General features: G+C 39.7%; 1 protein-coding gene across 2 annotated transcripts in view; it reads left to right on the top strand.

Annotated features, from left to right (window-relative positions):
- GLIS3 (GLIS family zinc finger 3) overlaps window positions 1–15,904 on the top strand; it is a 499,582-nt gene that overhangs the window by 160,048 nt on the left and 323,630 nt on the right. For both annotated transcript variants that reach the window (XM_069576475.1, XM_069576474.1), the window contains exons 3-4: window positions 5,128–5,335; window positions 11,637–12,762. In XM_069576475.1, the coding sequence (XP_069432576.1) occupies window positions 5,128–5,335; window positions 11,637–12,762 (1,334 nt within the window). The remainder of the gene's footprint in view (window positions 1–5,127; window positions 5,336–11,636; window positions 12,763–15,904) is intronic.

The raw sequence follows: 15,904 nt of genomic DNA, 5'->3' as shown, positions 1-15,904 counted from the left end.
GTCCCAGGCCCTATATATATTACATATATTGGATCATTTAATCCTCAAAACAACTCACTGGGGTAAGTAATAGTAGTATTAACTCCATTTAGAGCTCAGAACACTGAGGCACAGAAAGCTTGAGTAACTTGTCCAAGGTCACACGGCCATTCAGTGGTGGAGCTAGGGTACAGATCCATGCTTTTAATTATTGTGCTGTTTGCTGTTACCTCTCTCTTCTTTTCTTTCTCTGATTTTCTACTTTTCCAACACCCTACAGCTCCCTAGTGTCCACTGATTTACCATTCTGTTCTTGAAGACCCACTTCTGCAAAATATTTCTTTGAAATTCATTATCCTGGGTTGGAAAACAATTGCTCTAAAGGTTATTATTGGATAATTAGTAATATTTGAATATAAATGGTGTATTACATACTAGTACTATATCATTGCTAAATGTCTTAATTTGATGGTTGTGTTATGGTTACATATTTTGGGGTGAAGGGCATAATAATTAAAACAATAATAGGCTTATATATAGTAAGAGATGGATTGATGGTTAGACAGACCAACCAATGGAATTTATCAATTGATAAATTAGAGGATTCATGCACTGTTCTTAGAACTATTCTGTAGATTTGAAATGTTTTACAATGAAAGATTGGGAAGAAAACCCTGATCCTTAAATATGGTAAAGTTATTATAATATATACGAACCCTTTCAATCCTCATAAAGCCCTACATATTAGGTACTATTACTTTCCTCAGGACCTTACAGGATCCTGAAGCACAGAGACTTCTAAGTACCTTGCTCAGTGTCACACAGTCAGTGGATGGGTGAGACAGACTGAAATCTTGGTATGCTTTATTTCTGTTTCCAAAACACTGTGCATATGTGTCGGGTTGAACCATAAAGAAATTGCTCTTATTTGATCATGTTTGACCTGTAAAGAAAGACATATGACCCAACCTAGGAGCAGGGCTCTCTTTTATAGAACGGCTGTTTTGGTGTTCCTCTTCATCGGCCGCTCTTGGAATCTTGATGGGACTCTTGCTGGGACTCTTGTCTGTCTTGCTCACCATTGTCTCCAGGGACTGCCCAGCTCATGGTTGGCATTTGATTAGTCAGTTGAATGAACAATAAAAACCACAAAAAGAACTGATTACTTTTCCTTACCACCTCTCATATATATGTGTCATTTATGTTCCCCCAATATCTGTGTCCTTTTTAGAGGAACCAGTGAATAAACATAGATTGTTCTGAAAGATGCAGCCTCAGCAGGGATAATTGCAACACAGTCAGCTATTTGACTTCAAGAGAACTCTTTTAACTAATGAAGATGTTAATTAAAAACACGGCCTTGCTAAGATGACCTCTCAGTTCAGGAAATGCAAAACATTTGTACTTTCCACCAACATGCAGTGATTTTGGCTAGGATGTATGTGGTACTTAGAATGCCATCCACTCTAATTCTTATTTGAGCAGTAAACACGTTTTTAAAAAATGTCTCTAAAAATAAGCAGTATTTAAAAATGAAAACCAGCACACAAGTAGTTGGCACATCTGGTAGTCAGAAAAGTTCTATGGTTTGTTTGCAGGGAATGACAAGCCAAGGAACGTTCAGACTTGGCCAGTTGAAAACTTTTCTTCTATCTGTGATGACACCTGGTTCTAAAAAAAATTGGCTCCAGGCTCAAAGCAGAAAGAACATTGGAAATGGGTAAAGAATCAAATAGTATCATGTACTTGTATCTTGTTTTATGCAGGGAATTATAAAGAACTGTTTTCTTCTTACTTCAAGAAAGAATGCAGGGGAAAAAGTGATGACAGGCATGAACAATAATAACAACAGCTGCAACAAAAAATCACAACCAACATCAATTCAGTACCTACTACGTGCTAGGCAATGTGTGGAGTCCTTTGTGTGTATAATTAATACTAGATGCACAACCTTGCACTATGAAGCAGTGTTATTTTATTCCCATTTTACAAATGAAAAGAGATAGACATAAACACAAATATTTAAATAATTTGTCCAAGTCACACAACCATCCTGGGTTTTGGGTTCCCAAGCAGGCTGTCTCCAGAGCCCAAACTCCAATTGTGAGCAACTTGGAGGTATTCATTCTGTCCAGAATTATGAGAAAAACTGAAGTTAGATGCTTGCGTTGAGCACAGTGGTGTGAGAGTGATGATGCCATTTTCCAGAACATTCTTAAAGCTGCTCCACAAATATAATCTGTTTCCAAGAAATTTAGCTTCATGGACACTGTATGTAATACCTGTCAGAAGTTGTCACTCCGCTATGGTTAGATACAGCTCAAGTTGACTAGTGAATTCAGGAGGAGGCGGTGTTACTGTGAAAATGACGGAGACACTGGGGAGGGGAGGACTAATGCTTCTTGATTATCGTCAGAGAAAAAGTACTACAAATGTGAGAACCCAGGGTATAGGGTTACAAGGGCAGCCTTGACCAGTGTAAAATTCTAGCCTAGGAAGATGGATTTATAATTACTACTCCCATAGCTTCATTCTCCACCCATACCTCTCATCAGGCACACTGTGGAGAAACAGCAAAGGACTGACTTAGCTGTAGTCTGTTTGTGAAAAATGACACGGTTTTAAACAAGAAGACCAGGAGGAGTTTAGTGAAAATAGTGTCTCAGTATTTAATATCATATATTAAAATCTTTTATTTTCGTTCACTCTTAGCTTCATTGACAGACTTTATTGTGTACTGTACAGGCCTTAGGCTAGGTGCTGAAGAAGCAGTGATGTCTCAAGCAAGAGCTTTGTCTCTAAAAAGCAATCAAGTATAAATGGATGACAGTCATGTAAACATTTCAGTTCCCTGAAGGTGCTGAGGCAAATTTGTTCTAAGACTGTGGGGGAATGAAAAGAAGCATTGATTAGATTTGCCTAGCTGGTAATGTGTGAAGGGAGTCATAGGGAAGGTGATCCTTGAAGAGAGAGGCTGATCACTAGGTAGACAAGTTAGGGTAAGGCTGTACCTAGCAGAGAGAAAAGTGTGAGCAAGAGAAGGGTTAAAATAATTTTTTCATCAGTCTTATTCATATTTATCTATTCTAAGGTGTGCGTTATTTTCACATCAGAATATCTGTGAAATAGTAATACCATGTACCAGTTTGATGTTTTGACTGATACATGAAATAATGGTATGACTTACATGGCATCTAAGATTTGATGAAATGGTGTATTAATATGCTTTGGCACCAAATAGCATTTCTTGGGTATGCTGTTCCAGCTGCTAATATGTCCTTGTTTTAGAGTAGATATTAATACCTTTTTATTGTGAGGGAAACAGGCATGAAATGAGTGAGTTCCTTAGGTAAATATATGGCACTGAATTGGACAGAATACCTGACATCTAATATTGCTTTTAGTAGCAGTGGCTGGTAGGGATGGAACCTGGGGATGGAATTCAAGTGTCTTATATACTGGACATTGCCTTTTTCCAAGGTAAAAAGGGAGTTTGAAAAGCAAATTGCTTGTAGCTTGTTGGAATTTAAAAAGATATTAAACTTATGATTATTGCACAAAAATGTACCCACTCTCTTGGTGTCAAGATGAAAATCTGATGGTAGAGTGTTACATGAACTATGAAAATATAGAGACTATATATGACTCATGTTTCAAGGTACAAGAAGATGCATCAGATATAAGCAGCAGGGAGAGGGGTAGGTTCTGGTTTGTGTATCTGGAAAAAATCAGGAGACATTTCTGTAGGATCTTGGAAAGTATTCAAGGAAGGAACAAAGCATCCAGCACCTAAACTTAAACACACAGGTGCCTTGAAAATGCACTCTCATAGAATTTGTTTCTGCTCTGTCAGTAAATCCCTGTGTGACTTTGGGCAAGTCAGTTACCACTTGGATTTTAGCTTCCCAGAGGCCTGGACTAGAGAAGGGTTCCTGCTTGCTAAAGATACTGTGACTCTCCTAGCACTTTGGAGATGTGAATTCATTGATGAGAGTGTTGGTGATTATGCTAAGGCCTTGTTTATCCTTAGTTTTGTGGGCTCTTGGAAGAGAATGTTACAAAAGATGGAAAAGTCTTTTTTTTTTGCTATTAATTTTTAAAAAGACAAAATAAAAAATTATATTCTCTAAAGCTAAGTAAGGAAGGTTACTGTGATGCTTTTCTACTACTTTGATCCCAAATATATCAATGAGAAAGATGAGGAATTTGGTGAGAAAACTTTAGAGCCTAATTTGCCAGAAAACCTAGGATCATATTTCTTTTCATTTGCCTGAAATGGAAACTGAGACTTGACCAAGTAGTTTGCAAAAAATGTTTGAAAAAGTATATCCATGTAAAAAGAATGTCTAGAATGATTCAATGACTATTATTCTTTTTTTTAAATGAGTCATGGCAGTGTTTACCTTTCTCCTCTTTGCTTTTCACTTTTCCATAATGGCACAGATTCTTGAGGGTTTCTTTCTTTCCTTTTTTTTTTTTTCCCCTTCTGGTTATGTACCAAATTTTTACTACATTCAAAGATTGTTGCTAATGAATGAAAAATCTATGTCAAATTTGGTTAACATACTACTTTTAAAATGATGTTTTAAGGCTGTCTCATCCTGATTTTTTTAAAAATTGGGTATACATCCAATGACAATATATCAGAGTGAAGAGGAAAAATAAAGATTGGAGAGACACAGCCAGACTATATCCTTTTAAAGAGGCTTTTTGGAAGGCCAGACTTGAATGAAGTGAACCAGTTAAACAAGTTTTTGTCAGTAGTGTCAACTTTCCTTGCTGGGTGATTTAAGATATTAGCTATTTTGGAAAATACATGGTTTGATATAAGTAATCCCATCTACTTACCACCTTAACCCTTTAGGTAAAGAGATGATAAAATATGATTCTTAATATAACTGGACACTTGAAGGAGCAAAATGTAAGCATATTTTGTATGAGTGGTGATTATAGAGGGGTTTCTATTGTAGCATTATGGATTTTTCATTGGAATTAGAGAAAGCTTTTTGGTATCACTAATACTGAAAAAAAAAAGATGATCTAAGGACTGTCTTTAAAGATGAGTCCTGATATAAGTGTGCACATATGTGTATTTACTGATTTCTGATATAAGGGACATGAAAGCTAACCTGATTCATTTGTTTTTAGGGGCTCTTGGCTTTGGGCCTCAGTGCAAGTCCATTGGAAAAGGCAGCTGCAACAATCTAGTGGTCACCAGCAGTCCCATGATGGTTCAGCGACTGGGACCCATTTCACCTCCAGCAAGCCAGGTCTCTACAGCATGCAACCAGATCAGTCCTAGCTTACAGAGGGCAATGAATGCAGCCAACCTGAATATACCTCCTTCAGATACCAGGTCTCAAATTACTTTTTTTTCCCCCTTCTTATGTTATAATCACACCCATGAGTGTTTTCCCTTTTCTTCCTGAACACATGCCCACACAACACACATACAGACACACTCATTCTCTCTCTCACTCACTCAAGCAGCTCTTTTACTTTGAGCTTTGTAGGGGAAGGTGTATAAAAACTGTGTGTACCATAATACCATCTTAATTGGGAAGAATGATTTAGTACTTTCTGTCATAACGTGTGAGTGAAATTAATGCCAACTTTGAGATTTGGGGGCCTCAGTGACTAAATGCGTGCATGTTAAGTTGCTTCAGTCATGTCCTACTCTGTGCGACCCTATGGACTGTAGCCCGCCAGGCTCCTCTGTCCATGGATTCTCCAGGCAAGAGTACTGGAGTGGGTTGCCATGCCCTCCTCCAGGGGATCTTCCCCACCCAGGGATTGAACCTGCATCTCTTATGTTTCCTGCATTAACAGGTGGGTTCCTTGCCACCAGCACTTCCTAAGAAGCCCCCAGTGACTAAATACCAGTATATTAATATTTTGATTCCTGGTAAAGGTCATATCATGGCCTGGAAAGATAAGATGTTCCATGTACATCTGTCTTAGCTGCTCGTTTTTTCAGTGTTTATGTTGCAGTATCCTAAGGCTGCTTTACAGTCTGTTTTGTCTGTCCATCTACCCATTCACTTGTCTAACCAAGTATTTTAAATATCTATGTTCTGCATAATACAATAGTTGAAGTTTAGAGAGATAGTTGAAAAGTTAAAGATAGAAATTGTGACTTTTCAGACTTTATGATGTATCTGGGAAGACATACTCTCATGTGTGAGTTACATAACATTTCAACACAATGCCTGATTAGGTGCTGAAATAAGTAGGTTCAATAAATGCCATATATCTATCTCATGGGAGATAATTAAATAGGGAAATTATCTCAGGCAGATTTTTATATCTCTCAAGGTTGATATTACAGGCTACATAAAACCAAAATACTCTGCAATGTGTAAGGTCTATTTCTATGTTTGAAATGAATTATTTCATCTTTACAAGTAGTCTTCTTGGAGAAATACAATGCAAAGTTTCTGCCTGCGTCCTAGATCTGCTGCAATTGTGATTTTACAAAGAAACTGGACCTCTGTTCTGTGGATGTCTGTACCCTTTCTGGGGGACTGGAATCTGCTGAGATGCCTTGCGGTTCTGGGTTCTATTTCTTCCTCTTCTTCCTCCCCTTCCTTTTTCTTTTCCTCTTATCTTTCTCCCTCTTGTGTCTCTGCACTGTCCTAGCTGCTATTCAAGACTCTGAAATCACAGTTCCTGGATGATTTTTTATGCCAGTTTTTTTAATGAGATGGGAATGTGTTTTTTTCACCTGAAATTTTTTTGTGTGTGATGGAAAGCTGCTTCTGTCATTTTCCTGTTGATGATTATGCCTTGAGGGACTCTTCAGACTTGCTGAGTATTGCATGTAAAATTAACTGTACTCATGGGGTAGGTGTCATTGGGAAGTCTTCAGCTTCCTGTCTGTAGCAAGTCCAGCCCATGCCTTGAAGGCAGAGTCATAATTAATGGAGAAACTAAAGGTAGGCAGGGCACAGGCTGCTCCAACCATGCATGTATCTAGTGCAGTCCCTTTCATGGGTTGAGCAGGGAAGGGTCATTATCTCAGTGTTCTCTAGCATATTTGATTCCTTAGCATAAATTTTTATACTTAAAAGACAACATCTTAGAAATGTATTAACATATGTTTTAACTATGTATTCTGTGAGTCCTTCTATGGAAATAATTTTTTTTGCAGGATGAGCAAAGAAACAGGAGTTGGGAAGTAGCTTGGTAAAATATCAGATTCACTTTTAGCAATTTGGAAAGTTTGCATTTGTTTGTGGTACTTAAACTGGTTTGTGTATTCCATAAGAGGAGAGATAGGATAGGAAGCAACAGTTCAACCTGAAGGCATTTTGCTCTCTAGAGATAAAGATAGGATGCAGAGAGAATCAGCTTTTCGTTTTATTTATTGGGAGCATGCCTGAGGGTGGGGGGCATGGGGGGAGGACAAGGAGGAGGAGTTGGGATGGTGAGGAAGTTTAAACTGTTCAATCTGAGTGATGGTTGCCCTATAAAAAACTGTAAAATTTATTACTGTTTTTCCTGATTATCTATGTAATTCTCACTAATTGTAGAAGATGTGGAAACCTGTGGACAAGCACAAGACAGTATATGATAGTCATCTTGAATCCTATCACTCACAGGCAACCATGGGTGAAATTTTAACATATATCTTTCTTGTTGCTTAGTCACTAAGTCATGTCCAACTCTTCTTTGACCCCATGGACTGTAGCCCACCAGGCTCCTCTGTCCATGGGATTTTCCAGACAAGAATACTGGAGTGGGTTGCCATTTCTTTCTCTAGGGGATCTTCCTGACCCAGGGATGGAACCTACATTATGTATATATATGTATATGTATAGATATATAGTCATTTTCTTGTGCCCCTTTTTGAGGAATTCCTTGTAAGTATTTCTTTTGAGCCATTTGGCTTGGTCATCACACCTCTTATGGCCCCACTAGAGTTTCTGAGCTCTTGCTTCACCAGCCACCCTAACCTATTTCACTGATGATTTCTTAAGTTTTTCATATTGCTTTCATTTTGTTTGAGTTATATTTCTTTCACATATTGCTTCAAATTAACCAGTCCCAGGAAATACTATGCTTAGGATTAGATGAACATCCAGAAATGGAGATTTCTCTCAGTATGGTGATGGAACCACAGCTCTTTGTCACTTTCTTTCCCATGGGCCTGATGTGGGTAGCAGCAGGGATTATAGAAAAGAAGTTTTTGGAATCTTTCTCAATGATTCAACACGTTGTTTCAGAAAGAAAACAGAAATGTGGGTTCCATTTATAGCTTATGTGACTTTAAGTCTCTTATATCAGATCTTTTAATCAAGATGAGCATTACGGACCATGTGTTGGGTATGATATGGGGAAAACAATAGAGGATATATCTGATCCAACTAAGTGACTGCTTATCAAATCTGCTGCTTTATTTGTACTTCAGTGGCACCCCACTCCAGTACTCTTGCCTGGAAAATCCCATGGATGGAGGAGCCTGGTGAGCTGCAGTCCCAAGAGTCGGACACGATTGAGCGACTTCACTTTCACTTTTCACTTTCATGCATTGGAGAAGGAAATGGCAACCCACTCCAGTATTCTTGCCTGGAGAATCCCAGGGACGGGAGAGCCTGGTGGGCTGCCGTCGATGGGGTAGCGCAGAGTTGGACACGACTGAAGCAACTAGCAGAAGCAGCAGCAAGGATTCTTGGCTTTTTTTTTTTTGCATCATTTGGAGGAATTTCACAGAATCTTGGTTTTATTCTTTGTAAAACAGAGGTTTTGCTTACTTCACAGGCTATATTAAGTGGAATAATATATAGGGAAAATACTTTGTCAGTTAAAAATGGTTATCATATTAATTTACTCACCTTAATCAACATTTGGGGGGAGAAACTTCATCTAACACTCTGGTGGGTGTTAAAGAGATAAAAATAATCCCTTTTATTGGAGGTCTTTGAATTTTATTGAGGAAGACAACACCCACATATGCCTGAAGTTAGCTATGTTTAAGGTTCACTATAGATAGAATATAATTTTTCTGGAAAGAGAACTTTTACTGAGAGCAACTATGTTTAGGGCAGGTTTCATGGATTAGAACTTTGAAATATTAAAATATCTGGGTAATTGCTCAGAAGAGATGTGGGCTGCTAGGCAAAGGCCATTTGTTTTGTTCTTATTAAGTATTCAAGAAGAGAGCTCTCCATTCATATTACTGCCTTAATGAATAGGACATAGAATTGCTTTCTGAAAAAATTTTGATAACTGTCTTAGAACACTGAGATATCTAAGGAGTTAAGAAATGTGCCTGCATGGAATTATGCTCAAATTTAAATCAAGTCATATTTAGGTGTATTTTAAGAAAAATAAGGAACAGCTCTTAACAATGGAACAAATGAACATATCTCACTATAGGCAGCCCTCAAACCAAATAGTATAATTTCAAATGCAAAACATATACAGGTGGGTAAAATACTTCCTACCTGCTATTCCCTGCTTGACTGGTTTGATCTCCTTTCTTGATCTCTCAAACCAGTCAGTCCTAAAGGAAATCAATCCTGAATATTCATTGGAAGGACTGATGCTGAAGCTGAAGCTCCAGTACTTTGGCCACCTGATGCAAAGAGCTGATTCACTGGAAAAGACCCTGATGCTAGGAAAGATGGAAGGCAATAGGAAAAGGGGGCGACAGAGGATGAGATGGTTAGATAGCATCACCCACTCAATAGACATGAATTTGAGCCAACTCTGGGAGATAGTAAGGGACAGGGAAGCCCTGCATGCTGCAGCCCGTGGGGTTACAAAGAGTCGGACGCTGAGTGGCTGAACAACAAATTCACTGCTTAAAAATCTGAAATGCTCTGGCGTGACAGTGACCAGGCAAATGCACCATTTAAGAATGTTATATAAACCACCTCAACCTCAGGGTGTAAAGCAAAGTCAGTTGTCTTTGCCTTATATATGACATGACTACCGATTTGGGTCAGAAAGCAATTCCTGAATCTCACTGGGGAAGTGACTAAAAGGCCCTTGACATCCTATCACCAGGAGCTATCTGCAGGGAGAGCTACATGCTGTGGGTGTGCTGGGAAAATAATTGAAAGCGTTCATGGGGAATTAAAAAACAGATGGTTCAGAAACTACTCTGGGACTTGCAAAGGACTTCAGCCCAAATATAAGGATCTGGACAGAGAAAAGAAAATCTGTGTTAGGGGCAACTGGACTTAAATTCTTGCTGTGTTTGTCAGTGACAAACTTACTTCACTGGATGAAAACACCAGATTGACAATGGTGTTATCTCTCACCTAATACTGTGCATTTTAGAGTCGAGATGTTTTCTTGCTAATCTCTCATGCTCATAGGAAACAGTGTTCCTGGCTTCCATTTTGTGAAAAGAAGTAAGAGGAACAGATGGGATGAGAATACTTCTATTTTCCCTCAGTTTTTTTGCAACAGGTTGCTTTATAACAGCTGGAAGTAGTAAGTGGGCTCATCCTGGGAAAGACAGACATTCTATACAATATTTAAAATTGTTTTGTCAGAAAAAAGATCTCTGTAGAAAACCATTAAAAGCACATATTAAAAAGCTGGCTTTTTAATATACACTATTCTGAGTTGGGAGTATGGTAAATTGTGTCTGGCTCTTTGGGACAATGTTTCCATCCAAAAGGCATAGCTTTTCCCTTCAGTGATTTTTAAAGCGATGATATCATGGTTAAAGCAAAATGAATTTTAAAGTGGCTAGACTACAATACAAAGCATTTTGATATTCAGGTAAATGTTGTGACATGGGAGGCATGTTTTATAAAGGGTAAGAAGGACAGGAGAAGAATTGTTGCTACAGTAATTAAAGCAGATGCTTTGCTCTCAGTGCAAGTCTGCTCTGATTTGAGGACAGCAGCTCATGGAAGATCCAAAACTGCAGGTGTAATTAAAACCTTGCATGACCCACATGCAGAACTCCAAATATGACTTGACTTCAGGTTGTCACTTCCTTATGTATTACAGCTGTATTTTATATATAATTTTTATTTCTGGGTCAGTTTGATGTTGTGACTGACTACTGACTACTTATAGTGTGAATTGCTGTCTTTTATAGAAATATGTAAAATTCCTTGATATCAGTGGAACAAATTTGTGAAATTATTATTAAATCCTCTGGATGACCCTTCGACTTTGATTTACCTTTTTTTTTTCCCAAATTAAGCATCAGTTTATGTTTTACCTTACCAAATAGATTTCACTCAAAGGCTGGGACTCTGTTTAGACTTGTATTCCTAACAATGCCTATTTGTAGTGTGTTGCACATAGTAGGTACTTAATAAATACTTGTTTATTTGGTTTTCAATAATTGTTCCTAGGTCTCTTAATTTTTCCCTGTAGTAAAAAAGATATATAAAAATATAGCAAGGACTTTATTATCATTGAAGTATTAGATTATTTATAACAATAGATCTTTGTTTTATTATTCCAATAAACATTAGCCTTTATTTTTCATCTTGGTAAAATGTTATGTACCTGGAACTAAAAGTCTTGGGCTTTATCTTAGCCAAAGAATGTGTGTTTAGCTGAGAATGCAATTAAGGGAAGTACTTAAGAGATTGTCAATGCAGTATTCTTTTAGTCTTAAGCAATCCATATCCTGCTAAAATGTTTGTCTTTTTTTTCCCCCCTTCTTCCGGCTGCTGTTCCAGGTCCCTTATTTCACGAGAGTCTTTGGCCTCCTCAACTTTGAGTCTGACAGAAAGTCAGTCGACCTTGAACGTGAAACAAGAGTGGTCGCACGGCTATAGGGCTCTCCCTTCGCTCTCCTCGAACCACAACTCTCAGAATGGCACTGATCTAGGGGACCTAATGAGCCTTCCTCCTGGGACAGCCATGTCCAGCAACAGTGTCTCTAACTCATTGCCACCCTACCTTTTCGGTATGGAAAATAGCCACTCTCCTTACCCCAGTCCCCGACACTCTTCAGCCAGGTCCCACTCGGCCCGCTCCAAGAAGAGAGCACTGTCCTTGTCCCCGTTGTCCGATGGCATCGGGATAGACTTCAATACCATCATCCGCACCTCGCCCACGTCCTTGGTCGCCTACATCAACGGTTCGAGGGCTTCCCCCGCCAACATGTCTCCACAGCCTGAGGTCTACGGGCATTTCCTGGGAGTGCGAGGAAGCTGTATTCCTCAGCCGTGCTCAATGCCAAACAGCCAGAAGGGAGTGCGGGTGGCCAGCGGCGGCCTGGCTCTCCCGGCCTACGATGAGGACGGTGCCCTGGAGTACGAGCGCATGCAGCAGCTGGAGCACGGCGGCCTCCAGCCCAGCCTGGTCAACAACATGGTGGTGCAGCACGGCCTGCCGGACCCTGCCGGCCACGCGGCTGGCCTGCTGAAGACGGAGCGCCTGGATGACTTCCCTGGCGGCGTCCTGGACCTGCCCCCCGCACCCTCTCTGCCTCCTCTGCCACCGCCGCCCCAGCCCCAAGGCCCCCCGCCACCCTACCATGCCCACCCGCATCTGCATCACCCGGAGCTGGTCCACCAGGCCCAGCCGCTGGCCCTGCCTCAGGCCGCCCTGGAGGAGGATGGGGAGATGGATGACGTTGGGGGCAAGCACTGCTGTCGCTGGATCGACTGCAGTGCCTTGTATGACCAGCAGGAGGAACTTGTGCGGCACATTGAGAAGGTTCATATAGACCAGCGCAAAGGCGAAGACTTCACTTGTTTCTGGGCCGGTTGTCCTCGAAGGTACAAGCCATTTAATGCCCGCTATAAACTGTTGATCCACATGAGAGTTCACTCGGGGGAAAAGCCCAACAAGTGTTCGGTGAGTCTGCTAAATCCCCCTGGAGTTCACTGAAGGTGTATGTGGTTTTCCAAACTCTGCCACTAGCTGGGGAGTGTTTTCTTTTATGGAGTTTGGTTGCTGGAGGTCTAGGTATCCATGAGATTTGACTCCTCTTCAGCCTGAGGAAGGGGAAAGTTTCTTTAATTATTAGTGGCTGGGGTATCTCTCCACTTCTAGATTCTCTTCTGCAAATGTATATGATCAGGGGAAGTTCATCTGCCACACCGTCCAAAATCTTAGAAAATTGATTCCCATCAGGCACCAACTTAAAGTTGCTGAAATGTGCAGGGCAGAGAAACACACACCATAGCACCAGTAAGCTTTAGCTCTTTTCCAAAGTAAATATTCAGTGACTTCCCCTTCCCTGCAATAACTGGGTGAGTATTAGGGTTAGAGTGATGGTTCTGATATTTGGAAAGGAACTCACACTTAGCGACTTGGCTAGTAAAAATGTTGCTGCATACACCCACGGGCCTGCACACTGCACACTCCAAGGTTGTGAGACTAGTTAATGATTTATTGCCAGCATTAAAACACTCAGGGATACCACAGGAGCAGAATCTGATTGGATCTCCCTGAACTTTAAGGAGAGGAAATTGGGTGAAAATGTATAAAGAGAAAGAACCCAGGGGGGACCGTGTCTTTGGTGTTGAAAGAAGTTGGCATGGTGTCTTTCTCCCCATCTCCCCTTTTCACAGCATCAATCCTGGAACTATCTCTGTTTCTTTGCAAAATTTACTATTTTTGAATAATATGACTCTTAAAAGGTTGCACAATCATTTCACACCTAACAGAAACCCTCTGGGTTTACAGGCCGGACATCACAGTTGGGATCACAGCATGGCTTTGCACAATCTCAAACAGCTCGCTTAACTCTTGGAAAAAGAAGATCATGTGTTTTATGTTAGTCCAGATGGACAAGAATATTTCTTTTAGAGTTGAAAATCTGAGAATTGTAGGTATTTCCTGGATATTGAATATGCTGCAGGTCACTTAATGTTTGAAATAAATATATATATGTATGATTTTGAAAAGGAACTTATTTAGATGGTGGCCCTGTAGCCAGAGTCCCTTCTTTTTGTAGTATTTCTTGATAATAAAGAATCTGGCCCGTGTTTGCCATGTTAATATTTGATTATAGATTAGCCAAGTTGTCGGATTCATGTAAACACAAACCAAACAGGTGGTAGTTGTAAGGCAAGTATTAGAAGCACTTTTTTCACCATCCAGTAGGTACTTTTGAAAAGGTTTTAAGAATTTCTGGAGGAATGAAATTGCATTTCTTGTCGTTACAGTATGCCCCATGTTATGATTTTTCTTAAGGAAAACTTGAAGCTGATACATTGTAAGAATGCCAGGTTATATGACTGAAAATAATAATTGCATTCCAGCCAACAAAACCTTACTCTGTCAGTAAGGTTCTCCATTAAAAATGCCAGAAAGAGACAAGCAATTGAAGGCAATTCCATTTACTCTGTTTGGAACACACTGGCCTGTTGCAGGCAAGAGAGACATTCAGTCTCTGAAGGAAAACAGTCCAACCTTTTAGTTCTGACTAATCCTGGCTGAAAATAGTTTGCTGGATTTGGCTTTACTGAAATAAACATAAAGGCTTAAATTATCCCCCCCCAATTTTTTTTTGCATTGCAAAATTAATTTTTGTGCAATAGGATTTCCCTATTTTCCCACTGTTCCCAGATTTTGAAAAAACATATAACTTTGTAAAGTTGACTTTTGCTAAAGTACATGATGACTATTAAAAATAGAAATGCTTCAATGAAAGAATAGGCTGAGAGGTGAATGTTTATAGGCATCTGCATAGGTTTTCATGATATTATTCAAGATGGGTATGGGAAATGATTACTCTCTCTCCCCTGGTCTGCCTACTCTCCACTGCTAGATGAAATCTTTGCAAAATTTAGATCGCTTGATTTAATAGCATATCAGATCAAGGCCCACAAAACATTAAATTACATGTTATATTGCAAATGTATTAGTACAGGGTTTCTTAGAAGCTGACTAATGTTGTAGCTCTCATCTTGGGATTATATATTTTTAGCAGGGAGACATCCATTTTCCTATAAAACATACATATCAAAAATAAATAAATAAAACATACATACCATGAACATTCTGTCTTCTGAAAACTGTTATGATGCTACATGTCATCTGCTTGATTTGTAAGGTTGTAGTTAACTGGTAGCAAATAATTTTGCTCTGAAAGTTTAGTAATCCTCTCAAGTTGTAGCCCATGGAGAGAAGACATATTGTGTGTAATGTGGATGCACATCTGAAAAAGATTCATTTTTCTGCCTTTTGCAAAACCAGTCTTTACACTCTCAGAATCCAAACAGAAAGAACTATTAAAACTCATCTGTTTCATCTCTCACTTTTTTAGAAACTGATGGTAGTTGATTCAAAGCTCAAGATCTTTGCCAAGTAAAATGACCACGTTCTTCTTTTGGAGACATCAAGTGATCTTTGGGTTTTTATGGCTGTGTCACATGCTGCAAAGACTAGGAGTAATTTAAGTTAAAAGGCCTAGTCCACTTTTGTTTTACTTATGTTTAACTGCTATTAATTTTCTGTGGACCACAGTTAGAGTTAGTCATCATTTTCTCTCACTTAGCTTATTGACCCAGGAAAGATGTGATGACCCAGTTGTGTTTGGTGACCATGACTACAGGCAGCCCAATGAGCTTCTGGAAATCATGGTAAAAGGAGGGTGTGTGAAAGGGCTATTCAGTGACAGCCTGCTTACAGTAAGAGGCTACCGCTGGTGTCCTCCCTTGATGCCAAATTCCATTTCATGCATGGGAGAACACATTCTCAGAGTCTCTGACTGTAACTCCTCAGCCTTACCCAGAACTCTGGGATTTAGATCACTCAGAACTTTAGGTGGCAGAACTGGGGGAGGATTGCTAATTTATTACTTGGTTAACTTACTGGAAGAAGAGAATGGTTTCTTTTCTCTTTCCCACCCAAACAACTCCACCCTTCTGTAGATTTCATTCTTACTGCTTCTCTGGAAAGTCAACCAGCTGCTCTCTTTTCAATCTTAGCCTTGATTACGAAGATATTCCCAGCCAATGGCAAAGTGCTGGAGGGGTAAAGGCCTTAG

The sequence above is a fragment of the Ovis canadensis genome, chromosome 2 (assembly GCF_042477335.2).
Source record: "Ovis canadensis isolate MfBH-ARS-UI-01 breed Bighorn chromosome 2, ARS-UI_OviCan_v2, whole genome shotgun sequence".
NCBI classification, from domain to species: domain Eukaryota; kingdom Metazoa; phylum Chordata; class Mammalia; order Artiodactyla; family Bovidae; genus Ovis; species Ovis canadensis.
This window is presented reverse-complemented; position numbering and strand designations above follow the sequence as displayed.